Source organism: Gracilinanus agilis, chromosome 1 (assembly GCF_016433145.1).
Source record: "Gracilinanus agilis isolate LMUSP501 chromosome 1, AgileGrace, whole genome shotgun sequence".
Lineage (NCBI taxonomy): Eukaryota > Metazoa > Chordata > Mammalia > Didelphimorphia > Didelphidae > Gracilinanus > Gracilinanus agilis.
In genome coordinates this window covers 272234400-272255842 of record NC_058130.1, presented here as the reverse complement: position 1 = coordinate 272255842, position 21443 = coordinate 272234400, and the positions used below count along the sequence as shown (strand labels likewise).

The following is a 21443-nucleotide window of genomic DNA, read 5'->3' as shown; positions in this document are numbered from 1 at the left end:
GATAAAACTTTATTATTGCATTTTTTTAACCTAGTTATACATAGCTGGAAAACTGGGCCACCTGTACCTACTGTTTAGAGACTCTCAGCCAAGGACCTAGGTTAAGCTGGCTAGAAACACAGTCAGATCTGAAGACTAAGGTCAGGAATTTTCTCATAGTCGTATATCTCAAGCAACCAATATGCCTTATCAGAAAACTGACTCCATACTGACCAGCTGTTGTTTCCATGGTCCTTTGATTGTTTAGAGATACTTGGGGAGGAGAGGGATGCCTCTTTTCCTGAATTCAGGGAACTATACCTATTTACTCTCCTCCTTCCAACATGGAAAATCCCTAATCTTTCATCCAATTAGAAATCAAACTAGCTAATATTGCATTATTTCCTTTTAATTAACTGGTCTTTAATTAATTGTTTTAACTGTATAAAAGCCTATCTCCCCCTGTATTCAGAGTCTAGCTCTAAACTGAGAAAGGGACTTGGTCCTGATTTATTAGGCAATTGGCATGTATTGCTAAATAAATCAATATTATGGTCAGAAAATTTAACCTTTGTTTCCTCAGTCATTTCATCTTTTGCTGGTTAAATGTGGAAAGTATGTAAGTATTTTAAAAGCCTCAGATTCTTCATCTGTAAAATAATAATAACTAGTATTTAAAAGCATTTTACAGGGGGTAGCTGGGTAGCTCAGTGTATTGAGAGTCAGGCCTAGAGACGGGAGGTCCTAGGTTCAAATCCGGCCTCAGACACTTCCCAGCTGTGTGACCCTGGGCAAGTCACTTGACCCCCATTGCCCACCCTTACCACTCTTCCACCTAGGAGCCAATACACAGAAGTTAAGGGTTTAAAAAAAAAAAAAAGGAAAAAAAATTTAAAAAAAAATAAAAGCATTTTACATATGTAATCTCACTTGATTATGGGAATAATGATATCTTACCTCAACCCTGTGAGATTGTGATGAGATTTAAATAAGAATATATAAAATGTCTTACAAACTTTAAATTTTTTTATGTAAATATAGATATATTGTATACACATACATATTTGTGAAAATAGGATTAACTCTCCCCTTGTCTATTTTTAGCTAATCAAATTAAGAACTCAAAGAACCCCTACTTACCATTAAGTATGAGAGTTTACAGTCACTTATTAGAGTAAGTTCACACCTCCAAAGGCCACTGCCCACCCCCCCTTTGGGCAGTGCTAGGCAAATTGAAAGACTGCCATTAGTTTTTGTGAAGAAGGGGGACATGAACTGATAGGAAGTGAAGTGGAAAAAGAAGCATAAAAGATGCCCTTCCTGGCATTTGGAGAGATTGGTTCTGGAGATTCCTCTCCTGGCTTAAAGGAGACTTTTTCCCTGAATCTTGCCTCAGCTTGTTAGGTGAGTGGCTGAGATTCCTACCTTGGCTCTAGAGGAGGCTGCATTGGTGGAACCCTGGCTGAAGATACCACTGGGACTTCTGGCTGAGGATTATAGGGAAATTCAGGTAGAGACAGAGTCTTGGGGTAGCCCCTACCAGGGATAAGCTGGACTTCACCAGAGAAAAGTTGGTAGGCTGGCAGGAATCTGTCTCTTTATCTACATTTACACTTTTACTCTCTCCACCTCTTTGTAAATAAAAGCTGCTAAAAGTCATTTTGACTTAAGCTATAATATTTTAAAACTGGCGACCACAATATTATAACTCTCATATTTAGTATAAAACCTAAATTTAAACTCTTACATATGTGTGTGTGTGTGTGTGTGTACATATATATATGAAATATACTGTTAAGGGGGCAGTTAGGTGGCTCAGTGGAATGAGATCCAGGCATAGACACCAAAGGTTCTGGCTTCATACACTTCCTAGTTGTATGACCCTGGGCAAGTCATTTAGCTTTCACTGCATGACCCTTACCACTTTTCTGCCTTGGAACCAATACATAGTATTGATTCTAAGACAGAAGGTAAAGATTTAAAATAAATAAAGTGACTCACCAAAGGATATAGTCCATGATTCACTGGTCAAACAACTGTAAAACATGCTTTGTTATGACAATGTATCTAAATATTTAATCCCCAATCCTTTAAATGTTTAAGTATAGGGTCCATAACTCAACAATCACCAGACAAATGTCAAGGATTTAAATGTACATGTCTAGGCTCCTGCTGATGACTCTTCATTTTATCAGAGACACCTAGGCAAAGAAAGATATTTTTGAATAGCTGCTGTTTCTGTGATGGTAGCAAAACTATTGTGTCTCAAAACCAAACAGAGAGGTATCTTATGTAAATTCCTTCAAATATGCAATCTTTGGCTCTTTAAGCAAAACGCTAACTTGCAGCCTAAGTCAGGGCTCTCAATGCCTCAGCATGTGATGTCAGCTGACAGGAAGCACTCATGTGGCACAGCATCAGAGATAAATCTGATCTGTTAAAGCCCCTAAGAGAGTTCACCAAGCAGAGGAGAGGAGCTGGGTATGTAATACTGTTCATTACAGATAAACATGGAGTTTGAAAGTTAAGCAGTTGGCCACTAGCTGGTCAAATGTAGCCAGTGCTAAACCACAATAATGTAATTTTAATTTAGCATTCTAATAAGAAACAAACATCTCCCCATATTCTCTACTAGTTTAACAAAGTGTTTGAAAGAAACTGAATAAACAGAAACCCCCATCTCATCTTCAACATCATAGTCAGTAATGTCTTTACTTACTCACCTCTTTCACTAAAAATAACAGAAGCTGAGAGAGCAGCACTTTCACAATTCTATTCTCAGCCCAGAAGACAGATGTTCAACACCTTATTTAAGATCACAGGATTGGAAAGCTGGAAAGAACTTTAGAGGTCAACCCACTTGAACTACTTCATTTTTGTTACCACTTGTTTTCAACAGATGAAGAAACTGAAGCCAGGATTGTGGATGTGACTTGAGCAAGATAACACCAGTAATACAACAGAATCAGGATTCTGGAGTCTTCTGGCTCCATAACCAATCTCCTTTCGATACACTATTTTTCCTCCTTAATTAAGAGGCAACAGCATTGAAATCTTGAGCAAGCCCATTGAGAAAAATCAGTCTACATTAGTATAATATTAAATTGTACCAATTGTAACAGACAAAAAAATCCAAGTCCTTTTATCATGGTTTTTCAACAGATTCTACTTCTAGCACAAAAGCTATTTAGAGAAAATATTCCATCTCTTCTTACCTGTTTTTCGAGCTAATGAATGTAACATATTTGTCCCTCTATCTACCTCCCAGGAATGTCATGAGGATAAAATGAAATAAGATTGAAATGTGCTACACAATATGATCTCATGGATACTAAAATGTGATTGTTCTTGCTTGGTTTAAATTAATACAGGCACTTCTTTACTCAAGCAAAACCAATACTATACTGCATCCCTTTTCCTCAGCATCCTTCTGACTTGGGTTATCTTACAGCACCTACACTAGAGTCTTCTACCCCTGCCTCAAACCCCTCATGCTTCCTTACCATCTGTGACACCCTTCCCCCCAAAGCACCAGTTTTTCCCTGCTCCCCTCTACACTGATCCCCGATCTGTTGAACTTGCCTTGAATTATATGAACAGGTACAGTGGAAAGCAGAGAAAGTACCTCTTCTCCTGCTGCTAGGAATAAAGAGAAAATGCTTCTTGGTAATAATAATATTGTCAATTATACATTTCTTTAAAGTTTGCAAAACACTTAATATATACATTATACATTAATCTCATTTACCCTCTAAAACTTAAATCATGTTAATGTAAGCACTTTAGGTATTCTACTCCCCATTTTATAGATGAGAAAACAGAGGGTTGACTTACATACAGTAAGCCAAAAGTGGAATCCAAAGCCAGGTCTTCTTGACTAAAAGTCCTAAATACTATACATTATATTTCATACCTTTGCAGTTATGATTCATTAGACACTTTCCATTAGGGAAAAAAATATAAAAATAGTAGTTAAGATCTATAGTAGTATTTGTTATATAATTCAATTGCATTGTGGATTAAATAAGCTTTATAAGTTAGCCTTAGGATCATAAGGTCCTATTAATGAATATAATCATATCTATCTGAACCTGTCTAGTAGTGGGCCACTGGTCTATTCTTGGCTCTCTCCTGTTTAACACTTACACTCACGGGAAGGAAAACATATCAAACCAGTTAAAGAGATGTAAAAAGTTGTAGAGGAGTGGAGTTCTTCCAAAACATCCTCCAGCAAATATAGCTTCATAGGCAGCAGAAGTTTGAGGGTGGCCACTCAAAGAAGGGTCTCTGTAGGGGAAGTAGAAGCCTATAGGTAGTAAGGATAGAGACAGATCAGAGAAGACCTGACCACAGCCTGACTGCACAGGGCCAAACCCCAGCATCTTTCAAGTATATTTGGGGGCTTTTCTCATATAATCAGCTACAGAAGAATGGTAAGCTATCTTGTACCCCCTGTCATAGATAAGCATAGAGCATTTATTTAGTTTGCAGCCATGAATTTGGGTGTTTACTTCATGAAAGTGAATTCATTTAATTTTATAAAGGCAATTCTGAGTAGATCACTCTACGGAAGATATAAGCCATCAAGGACTCTAGGAATCAGGGAGAGAAAGAAAGCAGAGCTTAGCCATGGTCTATTGAAGAAGCATCACCTGTACAATCAAACCCATAGGTCACTAGCCGGGGAAATAGGATGAAGCAGTTCATAATTCAAGCACCCAATGTCAGAGCAGAAAAGGTACTTGTTACAAATTGTTACAAAACAAAAATTGTTACAAACCTTATTACAAATACTGGTCACAGACAGCAGAAGTCCTGAAACTGGTCCATTCTTATATCTGACTAAGGTCTATTAGGCCCCCCCCAGGGGATACAAACAACTCCCAATTGAAAACTGTGAAAGGCCAACAAAAGATACACTGGGTCACCAGGGCAAAAGCCAGAACTAGGGAATGAAATAGAAAGCATGGTCCAGTCCCAGACACCTCTCTCCAGAAGGACAGAGGCATATGAAGTAGAAAGGACCAGAACAAAGTATTCTATTCAAGAATACAAGAGAGGTAGAGCTTGGCCCCTGAACAAAGTCCCAGTCTAGAAACTGAGTCTAGAGATATAAATACTTTGGACTAAGAGAAACCTAAGAGATCAATTCAGAATAAATAATTCTACAGTAAGTAAAAATAGAGCCTCAGGAGAAAAAAAAAAAAAGAATCATTGATCACACAGAGTTTGAGTGACTAGAAGAAATGCCATGAGAGATTAAAAATGAAATTACAGCCCCAGAGAGGGAAAAAAGTAAAAGAAAATAACTTGGAAACCTTATCCAAGGAGTGGACTCCTCAAAAAACAAAATGGACTACCATGAGAAAAATAAGACATTAGTACAGAATCAAAAGACTTTTTAAAAAATAAAATATTTAATCAGCAAAACAAATGATCTAAAAAACAGATTAAGAAAAGAAAGTTTAAAAATTGTCAAGACTACATGGAAACCTTCCCTTTCACAAAAATAAACAAAATTCTGGGTACCCCATTTCAAGAAATTATAAGGAATTAGAACTAGAAGGCAGAGAAAGAATCTACATCTCAAAAAAAATTCAAATTTTAAAAATTGTCAAGACTACATGAAAACCTTCCCTTTCACAAAAAGAAACAAAATTCTGGGTACCCCATTTCAAGAAATAAGGAATTAGAACTAGAAGGCAGAGAAAGAATCTACATCTGAAGGAAATTTCAAATTAAAAAAAAAAAAAAACAGTTTATACCATAGTCAAAATCTAGAACTTCCATGTCAAATAAAATCAGAACTCAGAAAGAAAAAGTTCAGGTACCAAAGAACCAGGGTAGGTTCACCTAGAACTTGGCAGCAACCACTAAAAAAAAGTAAGCAAATCTTGGAAAACAATATTCTAAAAAGCAAAAGATAAAAGGCTTAGAGACGATAGTAACTTACTAAGCAAAACTGAGAATGATTGGGGGGAGGGGTTGCAAGAATTTAAAATGTTGCTGATGGAGATTAGAGGTTGTTAGAATCTTCGAAATACAACACAAGGATAAGAGAAAGCTAAGAAAGTAACTTGAAGGAGCCAGAAGTTGATCAAGTTCTAAGATGCTAATTAATAGAAGGAGCAGAGACTTCAGAATCCCACTATTTTCAAGTATTAACAAAAGAAGATCAGAAGGTAGAGAAAGAGGAAGTTCTAGATGGGATTTTTATTAAGTTTGGGGGGGTGATCCTAAAAAAAAAAAGAGAATGTAAAAATAATACAAAAGAAAAGAAATGAAGAAGTAATTTACTATTTCTTATAATTAGGGAATACAAGAAGAAAATAAGTGCTTTAAATAATGAACTGTTCCATCCTATTTTCCCAGCCAGTGACCTACACTGATTCTGACCCTGATGCTGCTTCAGTAGACCAGGGCTAAAATATGAAAACATGGAGAAGGGATGGGGGAAGGGGTAGCTCATGAATCTTTCTTATTTGAATTGAGAGAGACAGACAGACAGACAGAAAGAGTTGAACATCCATATATATACACATTCACACAAAGAGTTTGAGATGGGAGTGCATTGTATCAAATCAAAGCTCCTTAAACTAGGGACCATAAATCAGTTTTTAAAATACTTTAAACATAATTTATTTCCTTTGTAAACCTATGTGCTTTATTTTATACAATTAAAAATGTTATTCTGTTACACTGTCCATAGGCTTCTTATGACTGCCTAAGGTGATGACATAAAAAAGGCTTAAGAGCCCCTGGCATAATGGAAATGTATCTGTATAGAAACAATTGAGAGATGTTAGCTAACAATCTTGATGAATCATAAAGCTGTTACAAAGTTGTCAATAAAGGCACATGGCGTTCAAAAAGAAAAACAAAATAGTCCCATTATCCTATCCATAGTCCAATTTATTTTCCAGTCTTATTTCACATTTTTCTCCTTCATACGCCATAAATGCTATCTAAATTGTATTAGTTTTTCCTCAAACTTACTGAAACATCTTTCCAGTTCTGTGCAGCCCATTTACCAGGCCTAGAATTTCAGAGTCTGAGTGGAGAGGAATCTCTAAAACAACCTGGACCTCATCACAAACATCCACTACAACATCCCTGATAAATAATCATTTAGTCTTTGAAGAACCATATAGCGGAGGAAACCATTACCTTCAAAGGCAATCTATACCACTTCTGGACAGCTCTAATTACTAACAAGAGTTTCTTTTGAGCAAGTTAAAACCGTCCACCAGGCAATTCTCACTCATTTCTCTAATGGAATCTTTTGGAATAAAATACAACAAATTTAATCTCTCTTGAACATGGTACTCTAGGCTTTCTCCTTGCCTACTTTTAAATTTAATCAACCAAAAACACCCCTACTGTGAAGATGAGATTAACTCTACCCTGCCCATTTTTAGATTTAAACACCAGAAGTGTATATACTCCACTTACACTTGAGTGGGGGAGGTCTGTAACCCACATGTGCGGAAAGTCAGTGATGGATCAGAATCAACTGACTGCCCCCTGGGCACTCCTAAGCAAAACTTTTTTAGATTTTAGTAATTGGTACAAGCAAAATGGAAGGAATGCACAGGAAGTGACAAAAGGAATGGTCTTTAAAAGTGGCCAGAACTTCCTGGGATACTCTCTTATTCACCTTGGACTGGACCCTGGAGGAGCTCTGGTGGAGGCCTTGGGCTGCTTTCATTTTGAACTACTACATGGGTGAGTGAAAAAGACTAACTCAGGGCAGCTGGGTAGCTCAGTAGATTGAGAGTCAGGCCTAGAGATGGGAGGTCCTAGGTTCAAATCCGGCCTCTTCCCAGCTGTGTGACCCTGGGCAAGTCACTTGACCCCCATTGCCCACCCTTACCACTCTTCCACCTAGGAGCCAATACACAGAAGTTAAAGGCTTAAAAAAAGAAGAAAAAGACTGTCTCCTTCCTGGATTTTCTGAACACTATCCTCAGAAGAGGCCTCCCCTCTTGGGAGAGACTTTGTGGCTGAAGCCCTTAGATGGGTCCTCAGCTCAAGGCTCAGGCCCCTCCAGCTAAGGACTAATTAGCCTTGCCTGGATTGAGCCAGGGGCAGAAGCAAAATACTTAACATGTTAGGTTGGATATCTTGCCCTATCCTCTCTCTGATTTTCTTACTTTCACTCTCTCTTCCTATTTGTAAATAAACCACCATAAAAGTCATTCTGACTTGAGTCTTTCATTTGGAATTAAGTACTTAATTTCTGGCGACTCTACTCTCTTAAATAATTTAGTCCAACCATAATTTTACCCTTTACACTACTTAACACTAGGGGAAGGTCGCGGGCCACTTGCTAAAGTGGGTAAGAACTCAGAAATGACTGACCATACCCTGGGCAGTGCTAAGCAAATTTAAAGACTGTAAGTGGTCCCCATAAAGTGGAGGAAGGGATAAGAAATGATGTAAAAAGGACTATAAAAGGGGATGAACTTCTTGTGCAAGAGATCTTCGGAATTTTCGAGTTGAAGGATCTTGGACTGGGACTGCAGCTTGGAGCTACAACTTGGACCTGGGACTCTAACTCTTGGACTGCTTCTGTTAAGACTGCTCCTGGATCTTCTCCCTTTGGAGCTTTGGCTTGGGTGAGTGAGAAGCTTACTCTCCTTTCCTGGCTTCTGGAGAGGTCTCCCCTTCTTGGAGAAGGCCATGTGGGTTGAACCCTTGTTTAATTTACCACTGAGTCCTCCAGCCTCCAGCTGAGGGTTTAATGAGCCCTGCCTGGGTTGAGCCAGGACCAGAGCAACATTAGGATGATAGGCTATACATTTTCTCTACCCTCTTTTACATTCCTCTACTTCCGCTTTTTCCACCTCTGCAAATAAAACTATTGAAAGTAAAGTTGACTTGAGCTATATTTTTAACTCAGCAACCACAGTATTATCTTAAAATTCTCATATATTTAGTCCAACCATAAAATTTAATTACTTACAAGGCTAAACATATTGGGGTGCAAAAAGAGAGGGATCCTAAATATCCTTCTTTGGGCATGTGTATCCCCATTTTGGAAACTGGTTAAAACTCAGTTAAAGTAAGGAATTATGTTTTCCTAGTTTCAGTTCCCTGAATACCTCCCACCCAAGTCCCTATTTCTAGGCTGATAAAAAGGCATTCTATTTCCAGAAATGCAGATGAATGTAACACTAATTAATGATAAGGGGAAATGGTATTATTGGAGTAGTACTTTCTAAAAGAAACCTCCCCAAGCTCACTGGTGTGTCCCAGTCTTCCGTGTTCTTTTAATTAAGTTTGTTGTTGTTCAGTCATTTTTCAATTGTCAGACTCTTTACAACCCCATTTGGGGTTTACTTAGCAAAGATACAGGAATGGTTTGCTATTTACTTCTCAGACTCATTTTATAGATAAGGAACTGAGGCAAAAAGTTAAGTGACTTGCCCCAGGGTCACACAACTAGTAAGTGTCTGAAGACAGATTTGAACTCAGGAAGAAGGATGTTCCTGACTTCACTCTTGGCACTTTATTCATGCACCACCTAACTTTGCTTTAATTAAGTTTACTAGGAGCATGATGGCATCCTGGTACCAGGACAATTTTGGTATACAAGCTATAAAACACAAAACAGAAATCTAGATAGATGAGGTGGACCACTTCCTTTTGACCCATAAGTCTCAACATTAAGGTGAAAGAGTCTTTTAAGATCTCTTTAGTAACTTTAAAAGGAAAGCTGTCCATACCAGGAATATAATTTAAGGAATTTTTTTCCTCCATAAGTCAGCATAAACTTTATACATCCTTTGATCTATGTTGTTTGATTGTTCTCCAGTTTCAATTTGCCAGTGAAAGTTTAGTTTTTTCTCTACCTCTTCAGTGAGATCACTCTGTGAGCTGAGACAGGTTCAACAGACTTTTTCCATTCCCTGAATGGGCTAACTATGGATTAGAATAGGTCCCCTCACATAAGCAGTTAAATCTGTTGGCTGAGAGAGGTTTATACTGTCACAGATTTTTTTTCTTTCCCCATATTACAATGGTGCTTCCCTACAGTGGTGACTTTGAGAGTACATTTAAGACTTTTTAAATATGAAATAGATGGCTCTTCCAAATTAATACTTGGAATTTTCTTTTGGAACCTCCAAAAGAAGTTGAAATTTAGATGATTCCCCAGCTACTACACTAAACTGAAGAAAAATACTCCAGCATGTTTGAAAGCTAAATTTGAGAGAGAGAGAGAGAGAGAGAGAGAAAGAGAGAGAGAGAGAGAGAGAGAGGACTTACAAGTTTAGCTAGTCCTTAAAAAAAAACCTGCCAGATTAGACTGAAGAAAAAAATTTTTTTCTCCAAATGATCTTGGAGTTTGGGTTTTTTCTTGGGGGGAAGGGAGGTGTGCATATCTTTGTGTCCAATTGAGTGATGTAATCAATTCAGGGAGGCCCAGTAGGACCTTTAATTTTAACTTAACTGTGGTCATTTTTGTTAAGAAGAGACTTCAGTAAGAAGTACTTAAACTCTGGCCCAACCACTCTGAAAAAAAAGTGGGAAATAAATAATTAAATAGGGAGAGCTTCCCTCTCTTTCCAAGATTTATTGCATATATCTATTCTCAGAGAAAGGGAAACTGACCCAAAGCAATTAAGCAGTTTGAATAATTTTTACCGACCTGGGAATAATCTCTACATACTGAGTTTTCATAATGACCTTAGTAAAGATTGTTAGATTGGGTTATTAAGAATTTGAATGTTTTTAATCAGACCTAGTATAAACTGAATCTTAGAAAAAGGAGTGTTTTGCTGGTTCATTATTTACTGCTATAATAATAATAACTAATACTTGTATAGCACTTTAAAGTTTACAAAAAACTTATAAATATTAGCATATTTGATTCTTTAAAAAACCCTATGAGGTAGATACTGTTACTATTTATATTTTACAGATGAGGAAATTAAGGTAGAATGAGGGTAAGTGGCTCGCTTAGCATTACACAGCTACAAAATGTGTCAGTCAGAATTTTAACTCAGGGGTTCCTGACTCCAAGGACAGTGGTTCTATCTACTTCTTTATATTACTGCCTATGAACGTCTTAAGATGAGCATTGAAACTTGTTGTCAACCTCTGTTTTCTGACCTAGGTGTCTGGTGTTTAGAAAAGTTTGTATTGTCTTATTTAAAGTTTTTCCCTCTATAAGAATGTAAAGTGAATATTATCATTTAGAAACATCTAGAATGCTCTAGTTTTAAATGCTGGTGTTTTAAATTGAAAGGTAAGAAGGCTTAAGGGAAAAAATTTTATTTGTAACAGGATGCTTACTCTAAAATGTGTATTTAAATGTATAGCACACTGTTGTGCCTTCCCATGTCCCATCAAAAAGTTCTTGAAAGCCACACAGCTTTTTGATCACCCTGTCTATAGAAATGCCTGTGAAATAAATTTTCTGAGAAGAAAAAAAAATTGTCAGTTTCTCTAGGAGTGTGTTGGAACCAAAAAATCTTTTATGAATATTTTACCTGAAAACAGAAACCAAGAAAGTTAGGAAATTGGTTTAAAGTTTCATATTAATATTTTATATCATAAAAAAGTGACATGAATTATGTCCTTTTCAAAATGTCTATGTTTTACCCTCTGATAAACTGATTGTTGCTTTTTCTATTATTGTTATACTATTAAAGGTAGGCTTAATTATAAACAATTGTTAAAATACTTGGACAGAGTCAGACCTAGAATCAGGAAAACTTGTATTTCTGAGTTCAAATCAGACTTTAGACATTTACTAGTGTTGTAACTAAAAGAGTCCAAAGGAGATGTATAGATGTACAATGATGTTGATGTATCTATCTGTACTCTCCTCAGCTGCAGATGATGGAGCAACACCAACTCCAACCACCCTTGACTGCTGCTGTAATTTATTCCTTTCTCTCTAACAGTTGCCCAAGAAGGACCCTTGAGAGGTTAAATAGATGAGTAACCCTTCCAGGTCCAACCTGGGGTTGGATAGATTAGTACTGGGCTATTGATTTGCCTTGGATGACATTTAGGATCTGACTGAATTTGACTCGTGATATAAAGACCACTTAGGAAGGTACTTTTTGAACTCACTTTATCTATACTCAGGGAAAGGATAACAAGGAAAAGGACAAGGATTGGGGATTGGAGACCCTATTGATCTATTATCTATAAACTAGATGACAATCAGGACTGGAGGCTATTGATCAGGTGGGAGCTGGAGATTTGCTCACTCCCACTACTTCTGGCCAGACCTGGCCACAGCCAAGCCAGAGAATAGGGAAGCTATTGATGCAACTGTATTGATGATCTTATTCTCTCAGCTTTCTCACTACCAGTATTGGTGATACACTAGCTCTCATAGTCTATCAAGAAATATTCAGATTTATTCCTGCCCTCTTCTTCTTAGAACTCTCTGCCACCTTTCACCACCCACTCAGAGATTTCCCAGTCCAGAGACCTCCAGAGAGACCTCCTCAAAGTGGCTGTCAGGGGTATTTATACCGTGGGGCCAACCGACGTTTGCCCCTGGCTCACGGCACCTAGGAACATTCCAAGTCTTCCAACTGCCATCCCTGTCAATCAAAGTGGCATCACTTCCCATATTATGAATATAACACTAGCCATATAGCCCTGAGCAAGTCACTTTACTTTGCCTCAGTTTCCTCATCTGTAAAATGAGCTGGAGAAAGAAATGGCAAATCACTCCAGTATCTTTGCCAAAAAAACCCAGATGGGGTCACAAAGAGTCAGACATAACTTGAACAATTAGAACCAAATTATATGTGAAACAGTATACTCTCTTCAGCTTTACTCTCATTTATCCATTTTGTTAGGAGTCTTCTTTAATTATGACAGATTTAGAACTTCAAAAATATTTATCATCAAAAATCAATTTCATCAACATTAAATTATAACACCTCAATTATTTATCATTTGAAATTTATGGATTAAACTATAATGTAGAATATATCTTTAATTCAAATTAGCATACAACTGAACTATTAAATATGAATCACAGTATGTTATCTTATAACAAACTGTCTTTTACAACTCAGTACATCCAGGCAATGAAAGTAAAAGGTTTTTCAGTATTTTAGCAAACACTGCTGAAACCTACAATGATTAATTATGAATACATTTTGAATTTTCCTTGCTTAACTGCCTACTTTAAATCAAGATAATATCAATTTCTATTGTGTTGTTTTTCTAAAATATGAGATGAAAAAATTGTGAAGTACACTTGACAAGGTTTCAATTAATTAAATTTTTTTTAATTTTAAAATATTTTTCCATGTTTCCATGATTCATTTTCTTTCCCTCCCCTCTTCTCTCCCTGCTACCAGAGCTAACAAACAATTGCATTGGGTTGTACAAATGTTATCACTTGATACCCATTTCCATATTATTCATAAAACACATCTGGGGAAAAGAGGGTCATTAACTTCATGAAGATGTTAAAAGGGATTTTATATCTTGACGTATTCCTATTTTGATATTATCTAGTTCTACTATATAACCAAGGCACTTATATTCCTTGAAATTTGCATATTAGTAACAATTTTACAGTGTTGCCTTTTTTCCACAACAAGCAAAGTAAATAACATTTACACAGGAGCTGTTAAAAGATAAAGAACCTTTATCTTTGTATATCTTTTTACATTGCAATAAGACATTGATGTTGTGTTTTAAAGACTTTCATTCCCAATGATGATCTGTAGGATTTCTATTATGAACTGGGAGATCCTCAATGAACTGATGCAGAATGAAATGAGCAGAACCAGGAGAACATTGTACATAGAAAGCAAGACATTGTGGAACGATTCAATGTAATGGACTTTGCTACTTGTAGCAATGCAACAAGCCAGGACACTTCTGAAGGACTTATGAGAAAGAATGCTATCCACATTGAGAGAAAGAACTATAGGAGTAGAAATGCAAAAGAAGAACATATGACATCACTTATCACATGTATATATGGGTTTGTGATTTGGGGTTTAGGCTTTAAAAGATCACTCTATAGCAAAAATGAATAATATGGAAATGGGTATCAAGTGATAACATTTGTACAACCCAGTGGAATTGTTTGTCAGCTCTGGGAGCAAGGAGAGAAGAGGGGAGGGAAAGAAAATGAATCATGGAAACATGGAAAAATATTTTAAAATTAAAAAAAAATTTAATTAATTGATTAATTAACTAATTAGGGCTTTCATTCCCAATCTTAAGACTCTCCCCCTCCATATCTTGAAGAAAGAGAACATTCAGAAGCTTGTTTGGAAAATAATTCAACCAGTAACCTAGGTCACCAGCACTACTGCTACATCAAGGTTTTCAAACCTTGGTCTACAGATCCCACTTTTAAGTGACTCTTTTTCTCTCTAGTGCTTAATAGCAAAATAGAAGGGCAGCTAGGTGTTTCAGTAGAGTGAGAATCAGTTCTAGAGATAGGAGGACCTGGGTTCAAATCTGATCCCAGATACTTCCTAGATGTGTGACTCTGGGTAAGTCACTTAACCCCTACTGCCCTGCCCTTACCACTCTTCTGCCTTGGGACCAAACAATATCGACTCTAAGACAGGAAGTAAGAATGTTTTTTTAATTGAAAGAAACCTTCCATGCCCAAAAAAGGGATAAAAATTCTGCAGACCCTGCAACCTCAGATACAACATCTTAACAAGTGGCTTTCTGGTATAACTTCTTGTGATATCTCACAGTACCATTATTTTAATACTGTGGCTACCAATTTGAAAATTATTGCAAATGGCATTCCATGCAGATAACAGCATACAATTTTTCAATTGTTTATTGGGGCTTATGTTTTGGGGGTTTTATTTTATAAGACTATCCACTTACAAAAACGAACAATATGCATAATAATACATGTATAAAGCAGACTGAATGGCCTGCCAGCACCAGAAGAGGGGAAGGGAAAGGAGGGGAGGGAAAGAGATAAGTTCAATTTGTGGATGTGGAAATTTACTATTACATGTAATCTGTTAAAAAAAATTTTAATTAAAACATTAAAAAAAGTTTTAAACCAAATAGCATTCTAATGAACTGGAGAAATTCCATGTGAACTGGAAAGACCTCCAGGAATTGATGCTAAGCAAAAGGAACAGAATCAGGAAAACATTGTACACAGAGACTGATACATTATGGGCACAAGCAAATGTAATGGACTTTTCTATTAGCAGCAATGCAAAGACCCAGGACAATCTAGAGGAACTTCTAAAAAAAGAACACTATCCACAACCAGAGAAAGAACTGTGGAAACAGAAATGTAGAAGAAAAACAAATGATCAATCACATAGCTCAATGGGGATATGATTAGGGTGGGGTTTTTTGTTTGGTTTTTTGGGTTTTTTTAACCCTTAACTTCTGTGTATTGGCTCCTAGGTGGAAGAGTGGTAAGGGTGGGCAATGGGTCACACAGCTGGGAAGTGTCTGAGGCTGGATTTGAACCTAGGATCTCCCCTCTCTAGGCCTGACTCTCAATACACTGAGCTACCCAGGTGTCCCTATGATTAGGGTTTTGATGTTAAAAGATCACTCTACTGCAAATATGAATAACGTGGAAATAGATTTTGAACAATGATACATGTGTAACCCAGTGGAACTGCTTGTCAGCTTTGGGAGGGGGAAGGAAAGAGTGGGAGGAGGGGAATCATGAATCATGTAACCACAGAAAAATATTCTAAATTTTTTTTTAATTTTTAAAGATTAGATTAGCAGTGGAAGGCTCCATTGGGGTGGGAATATTTTGAAAGATTAAAGGGCAACAGCTGATTTCTCACAAAAAAAAAAAAGGAAAAAACAAACAGCATTCTGATGTAATATAAATGCAAGCTTATGCTAGCAGCACTGAAAACAAAAAGTAATTAAAGATACTTAAATACCCTATATAAACTCAATGAGTATCAGAGTCATAATTATTGTGTATTGTGTGACAGCTATGAAACAACCTAAATGTCTTGAGTTATTAATGACTGAAATAACAACTATACTCTTCTTTAGTTATAAGCAGTGGAACTTACAGTGTGAAAAGGAATCCAGAATAATTTGCTTGTCTGGGTTCTAACTTTGATCCTGGGAAAAATTTGCTGATACATCAGCAATCCACTAAGCAAGGGAAAATGCCAAGCCCTATAAACATTGACATGGTACCTGGTACTGGGTATAAAAACGCAAAAAACAGTGCCTGCCCTCAATGTGCTCAGAATTAATGCATGCTATCTTGCACCTCTAAGTACTACTTCAGTTCCAAGGGGAAAAAGTTGGGAAGATAGTTTTACAAAAGGTAATGTGGCAGGATCTTTTGAACCTATCTCCCCACAGCTTTGTCCTTTCAATGATGTTTCCCCAACTATTATCCAAATTGTCTGTCCTATTCCTTGAATAACATGGAAATGTTGTTATAAATTGGCTAATCCAAAAAAGACATTTGACCTTTACCAAAGATTTTAAATTAAGTTAATTTTGCCCCTACGTATCCATTATAGCAGAGTCTGTAATTGTCAGACCTAGACCTGACAGAACAGTTCAATATTCTCAAAGCTATGCCTCTTTTCTATTCTTAATGTAAATACATTATTTGGGTATTTTTTAGGTAATTATTAGGTAATTAGTTATTAAATATTAGGTAAATATTTATTTAGGAATTGCCTATTATGTTTCAGTGTCACTTAATCACTAACTCTTACAACAGTGGTGAGCATATAGAGTAGAATAAGTTCTTTATGAGAGTTAGCCATTCTCAAATTGTCACATATAACAGGGTTCATAATCAGGAGTTAGTTCTTAACTTAATTTTTTTAAACTTTAAATATTTTTTAAAACCCTTTAAAACCCTGTCTTAGTAACAAGTCTAAGACAGAGGGGCAAGGGCCAAACAAATGGTGTTAGGTAATTTTCCATGGTCATATAGCTAGGAAGTGTCCGAGTTCACATTTGAACCCAGGTCCTCCCCAACGCCAGGCCTGGCACTCTATCCACCTTGCTACTTAGTTGTTCCCTGTAAACTTATTTTTAAAAATATTTTGATAACTGTATTTCTATTAGTTTCCTTAGTATTCTTGTATGTTATTTTATGCATTTAAAAACATTATTCTGAGAAGGAGTCCTTGGGTTTCACCAGACTGCCAGGGAGTTGGTGACACAAAAAAAATTAAGAACCTTTTTCATAAGAGCTCCTAGTTGCTAATATCCTCTATGTTAAAAAAAATGCTGAAGGAATCAGCAAAGAATTCACTAAAGGAATATAGTAGGTAGATCTTGGTTCATGAACCTGTTCAAAATACCCTAAAAGCCTATAGTGATTGCAAGATACAAGTACACCAAAAGCAAAGGGAATATAATTATAATTTAGACATGTATAAAGACACCAAAAGTTCTTTAAATTTTCTTTTGCTAAAGCACAGTATTCTCTGAGTGACCCTTTGAGACAAATTTGGGAAGCCTACCAAAGTGAAGACCTTCGTAAACATGCAGCCTGGTTTTTTTTGTCATAAAATGCTCTAATATGCAGTTGTAATTGTTTGCTAATATTTTTGATTCAATGAAGCTTGCCCTTGTAACAGCAGATTTTGTGACAGTGACTATAAGACTTTTTTTTTAAAAACCCTTACCCTTTCATCCTGGAATCAATCCTATATATCAGTTCCAAAGCAGAAGAGTATACTGGTATAACTTAAATCAGTCTATTTACTGCCTGAAAGGAAGGAGAGGGAGGAAAAGAATCTGAAGTTAAAAATTGTTTCTATATGTAATTGAAAAAAAAATTTTTAATGAACTGCAAACTCTCTACAACCAAGTAACAGAAAACTCCACATCACTAATAACAAGAAAAATAAAAATCAAGACAACTCAGATTTCACCTCATATTCAGCAAATAGGCAAATATATCTCATCTCTAACACATATTCTTATTCCAGAATGCCTTATTAACGGGTCCTCAAACTTGACATAACATATCCATGCCTTTGCCCATCTCCTAGACCTCGAATTCACTACCTTTTAAAACCTCTTACTCTTAGAATCCTAAGGTTCCTTTCAAGGCCCACCTCAGGGACCACCACCTGTAGGGTAATATCTGTAGTGGTAGTAGCCACCTCACTGGGTTACAAACTAGATAAAGCACTTTGCAAATATTAAAGAATTCTAGAAATGCCAGTTATTATTACTTCCTAATTTAAATTTCTTTCAGTTCTAAGATCTCTCTTCCCCCTCAAATTACTTTACATTTGCTCATGTATTCTATACACATACATTCCTAGAATCAGGAAAACTCATCTTCCTGAATTCTAATCTAGCCTCAAACACTAGCAGTGTGACCCTGGATAAGTCATTTAACCCTGTTTGTCTCTGTTTCCTCATCTGTCAAATGAACTGGAAAAGGAAATGTCAAACTTTAGTATCAAACGCGACTGAAACGAATGATAACAACATAAGCCTTGTATCAATTTTGTATGCTACTGTCAAATGTAAACGCTATGAATTAGTTTGTTGTGGGGTTTTTTGGCTTTTTCATCCCTAGTATCTTGTATGTAGTTTGTGCTTAACAGATATTGGCTGAATTTAACTAAAGTTGCAAGGAGACAAATTTCTTCTCAATATTAGGAAATTTTACTAATAATTAGAGCTACTTTTAAAAACTCCTAGTGAGATTTCTCCACTATTCTGAGTACTCAGGCACAGCCTGGATAACCACCTATTTAACAGAAATACTACAGAGAATTTCTGAGAGTTGAATGTCACACTATGATCTCTAGGATCTTACCCAACTCTAGAGATTCTATACAAAAACATATTCTGAGTTCCAAAACATTCACTTAAAGAAACATTTAGAACACAGTTAAAAGCTATGAATGGACAACAGATAAAGGATAAAGGTGGTTTAACAGAGGACAGTATTATGTTTTAGGCAAATGAATGTAAAAATACAGAGTTAAGAGCTTTTCATTAATACAGATAGAACAAAGGGGAAAAAAGCTGAGATTTTTCTTGAACTACAGAACAAAGTGAAATAATTAACTAAAGGATTAGTAACTGTGATTCTATTTAAATTCTGCTTGTTCTCTATCACAGAGGCTAAAACTGAAGCCAAAAAAGAAAATTAATTATACTTATCTCTGGCTAAACCACTAAAGGAAACATTAAAGCAACACTTCAGGATTTCTCACTTCTACTGACACCTACATGACAAAGACCACATTATCATTTTATGTAAACCAGCATTTTTCTTCTAATTTTTAATGACTAACAAGACCTGGGATTAAAAACTGCAGAGAAATGTCAACTCTAGCACTATTTCATTTTTTTAATTGAAAGTGCATTGCTGGCTCTAAGCAAAAATTTTGGTGATCCAATCTCTTTTCTCTCTACACTTTACTAAAAGTCCATCTCTTTGCCCCTTTCCCAGAACTGAAAATGGCTCTTCATCAATCAAACAAGCCCACCAAGTATGTGCTAGGCATTGTGGATACATGAGTAGAAATGAAAACAATCTCACTCTCAAGGAACTTATATTTTATATTCATAATATATAATTTCCATAGTATTATTAATTTTAATGCATTTCTCTCTAAACAGAATAAGGAAACCAGCAACTGCTTTTATCAATGTTTGTACTCTGCAAAACAGCCAAATGTTTTACAAACATTGCAATGGCCCTATATTCCTACTGAAAGACAATAAGAAAGAATGAACAATACATTTGTACAATGATTTTATATATATTTTCTCATTTGTTATTTTAGACTCTTGTGATACAAGGCAGCAATTTTGTGTATGGATGAGGAAACTGAGGTTCAGAGAAAAGTCCAAATTCACAACAAACTATTTCTAGAAAGTCTCACCATTTTGATAACTGCCTCACCCTAACATTGTGATTGCTAAACAGGAGCAAACTTCCCCATTCAAAAATGCCCCTCTTGAAGCTGAAATCTAGATTTCATGTAGAAAAGCATAATTCTAATCAAACTTGTTACAAACAGCAGCAATAAAACTATTACCTCATAAACTCGCTTATCTCTTTTCCTTTAAAAAGAAATGGCCTGAAAGTCATACTAACCCATACACATAAAAATGAGACGCTAAAAAAATGCAGTATGTAGAAAATCAGGCTCTGGAAATGAAGACTGCAGACAGAGTCCAGAAGGAATCTGGGATCCAACAAGGCAAAGAGGTTTTTATGTCACTCCCCTGCCGAAGAAATTCCAAATAAAACACAAATTTCTAAATTTAGCTTTTAAGTCGTCTCCAACCTATTTTTCCGGCCTTGTTGCACAGTACTGTACTTCTCCCTTCTTTTTCTGAGTTCCAGCTGCTGTTCTTCTCTACCAAGCATTCCATCTGCGGCTTCAGTACGGAGTTGTCAGTCTCCTGTGCATCAACCGTACATCCACCTCATCCATGCTTTATCAATTCCTTCAAAGCTCAACTTGGGTTGATATACCACCTATGCTCAATAGCTAATGCCCAACTCCCCGAAATCACTTTGTACCCATTTTCAATCTACTTTTCGGTGGGCGTGTCGTCTCCCCACAATAAGGAAAGGTAAGCTCCTAGAAGGCAGGAATTTTCTCTTTTTCGATCTCCGTACCTCCGGCGTCAAGCATCCAGTAGGTACTTAATAAATGTTGGCTGAAAGAACGAAACGTTTGAGAGGTCTGGCTAAACCCAAAACCAGAGCGTGGGGCGCGCCGCCGCGGGCACGGACTGGGCCATTCCCGTGGAGAGCTGAGGAAGTGACTTCTTAGCCGGGTGACATATCCCGAGGGGGAAAGACTTTGAGGATAAGAAGCAGTCAAACTGCACTAGGAAGGTTGGCTCTGGGGGTAGAGGGGGAAGGGGATAGGGGAAGCAGGGAGGGATGAGGATGCAAAGGAAAGAAGGCGCGTCCAGGCAACAGGAGGTGTCCGGGCGGGGAAAAGGACCCTCGTTCAGGGTCAGACGGAGATGGGCGGAAAAGACCCACATTCTGAGGAGAGCTTGCTGATGGATGAGCAGGGCAGGTACCGGGAGAGCGCGGACCGGAGCGGCCTCGGGGAGAAGTGGGGGTGGCTAGGGGCGTGGGGCTGCTGCTGCTGCTGAGGCTGCTGTTGCTGAGGTTGCTGCTGCCGAGGCTGCTGCAGCTGCTCTCTCCGGGAGAAGAGAGCAGCAGCAGCAAGCTTCTAGCAGCAGGCAGCCACGGCGTGGAGGGATACTCACATAGGGCTGGTAAAACTTGGAGAGCCGGGGTTTCCCGTGGTTGTTGAAGATGAGGATCGCCTTGATCATGATGGAGCCCGGGCCGGGAGAAGGGTCTGGGAGGAGGGAAGGGTAAGCCAGGTGGGCGCCGAGTCCCGGGCGGAGCACGCGGAGCCAGCACAGCCCTCCTCTTCTCCTTCAAGTCGCTTCCCCGCCCGCCCCCTCCGCGCGCTCCCGGAGAGGGAGGGGAGGGGAGGGGAGAACGAACCCAAAGGAGGCAGGATCAG

At 37.5% G+C, this 21443-nt stretch overlaps 1 protein-coding gene across 8 annotated transcripts in view; it reads right to left on the bottom strand.

Annotated features, from left to right (window-relative positions):
- The window catches only part of AP3S1 (adaptor related protein complex 3 subunit sigma 1), a 120098-nt gene extending 98745 nt beyond the window's left edge, over positions 1-21353 (bottom strand). For all 8 annotated transcript variants that reach the window (XM_044661890.1, XM_044661896.1, XM_044661918.1 and 5 more), the window contains exon 1: positions 21178-21353. In XM_044661890.1, the coding sequence (XP_044517825.1) occupies positions 21178-21246 (69 nt within the window). In that variant the 5' untranslated portion in view covers positions 21247-21353. The remainder of the gene's footprint in view (positions 1-21177) is intronic.
- Between the last annotated feature and the right edge of the window lie 90 nt (positions 21354-21443).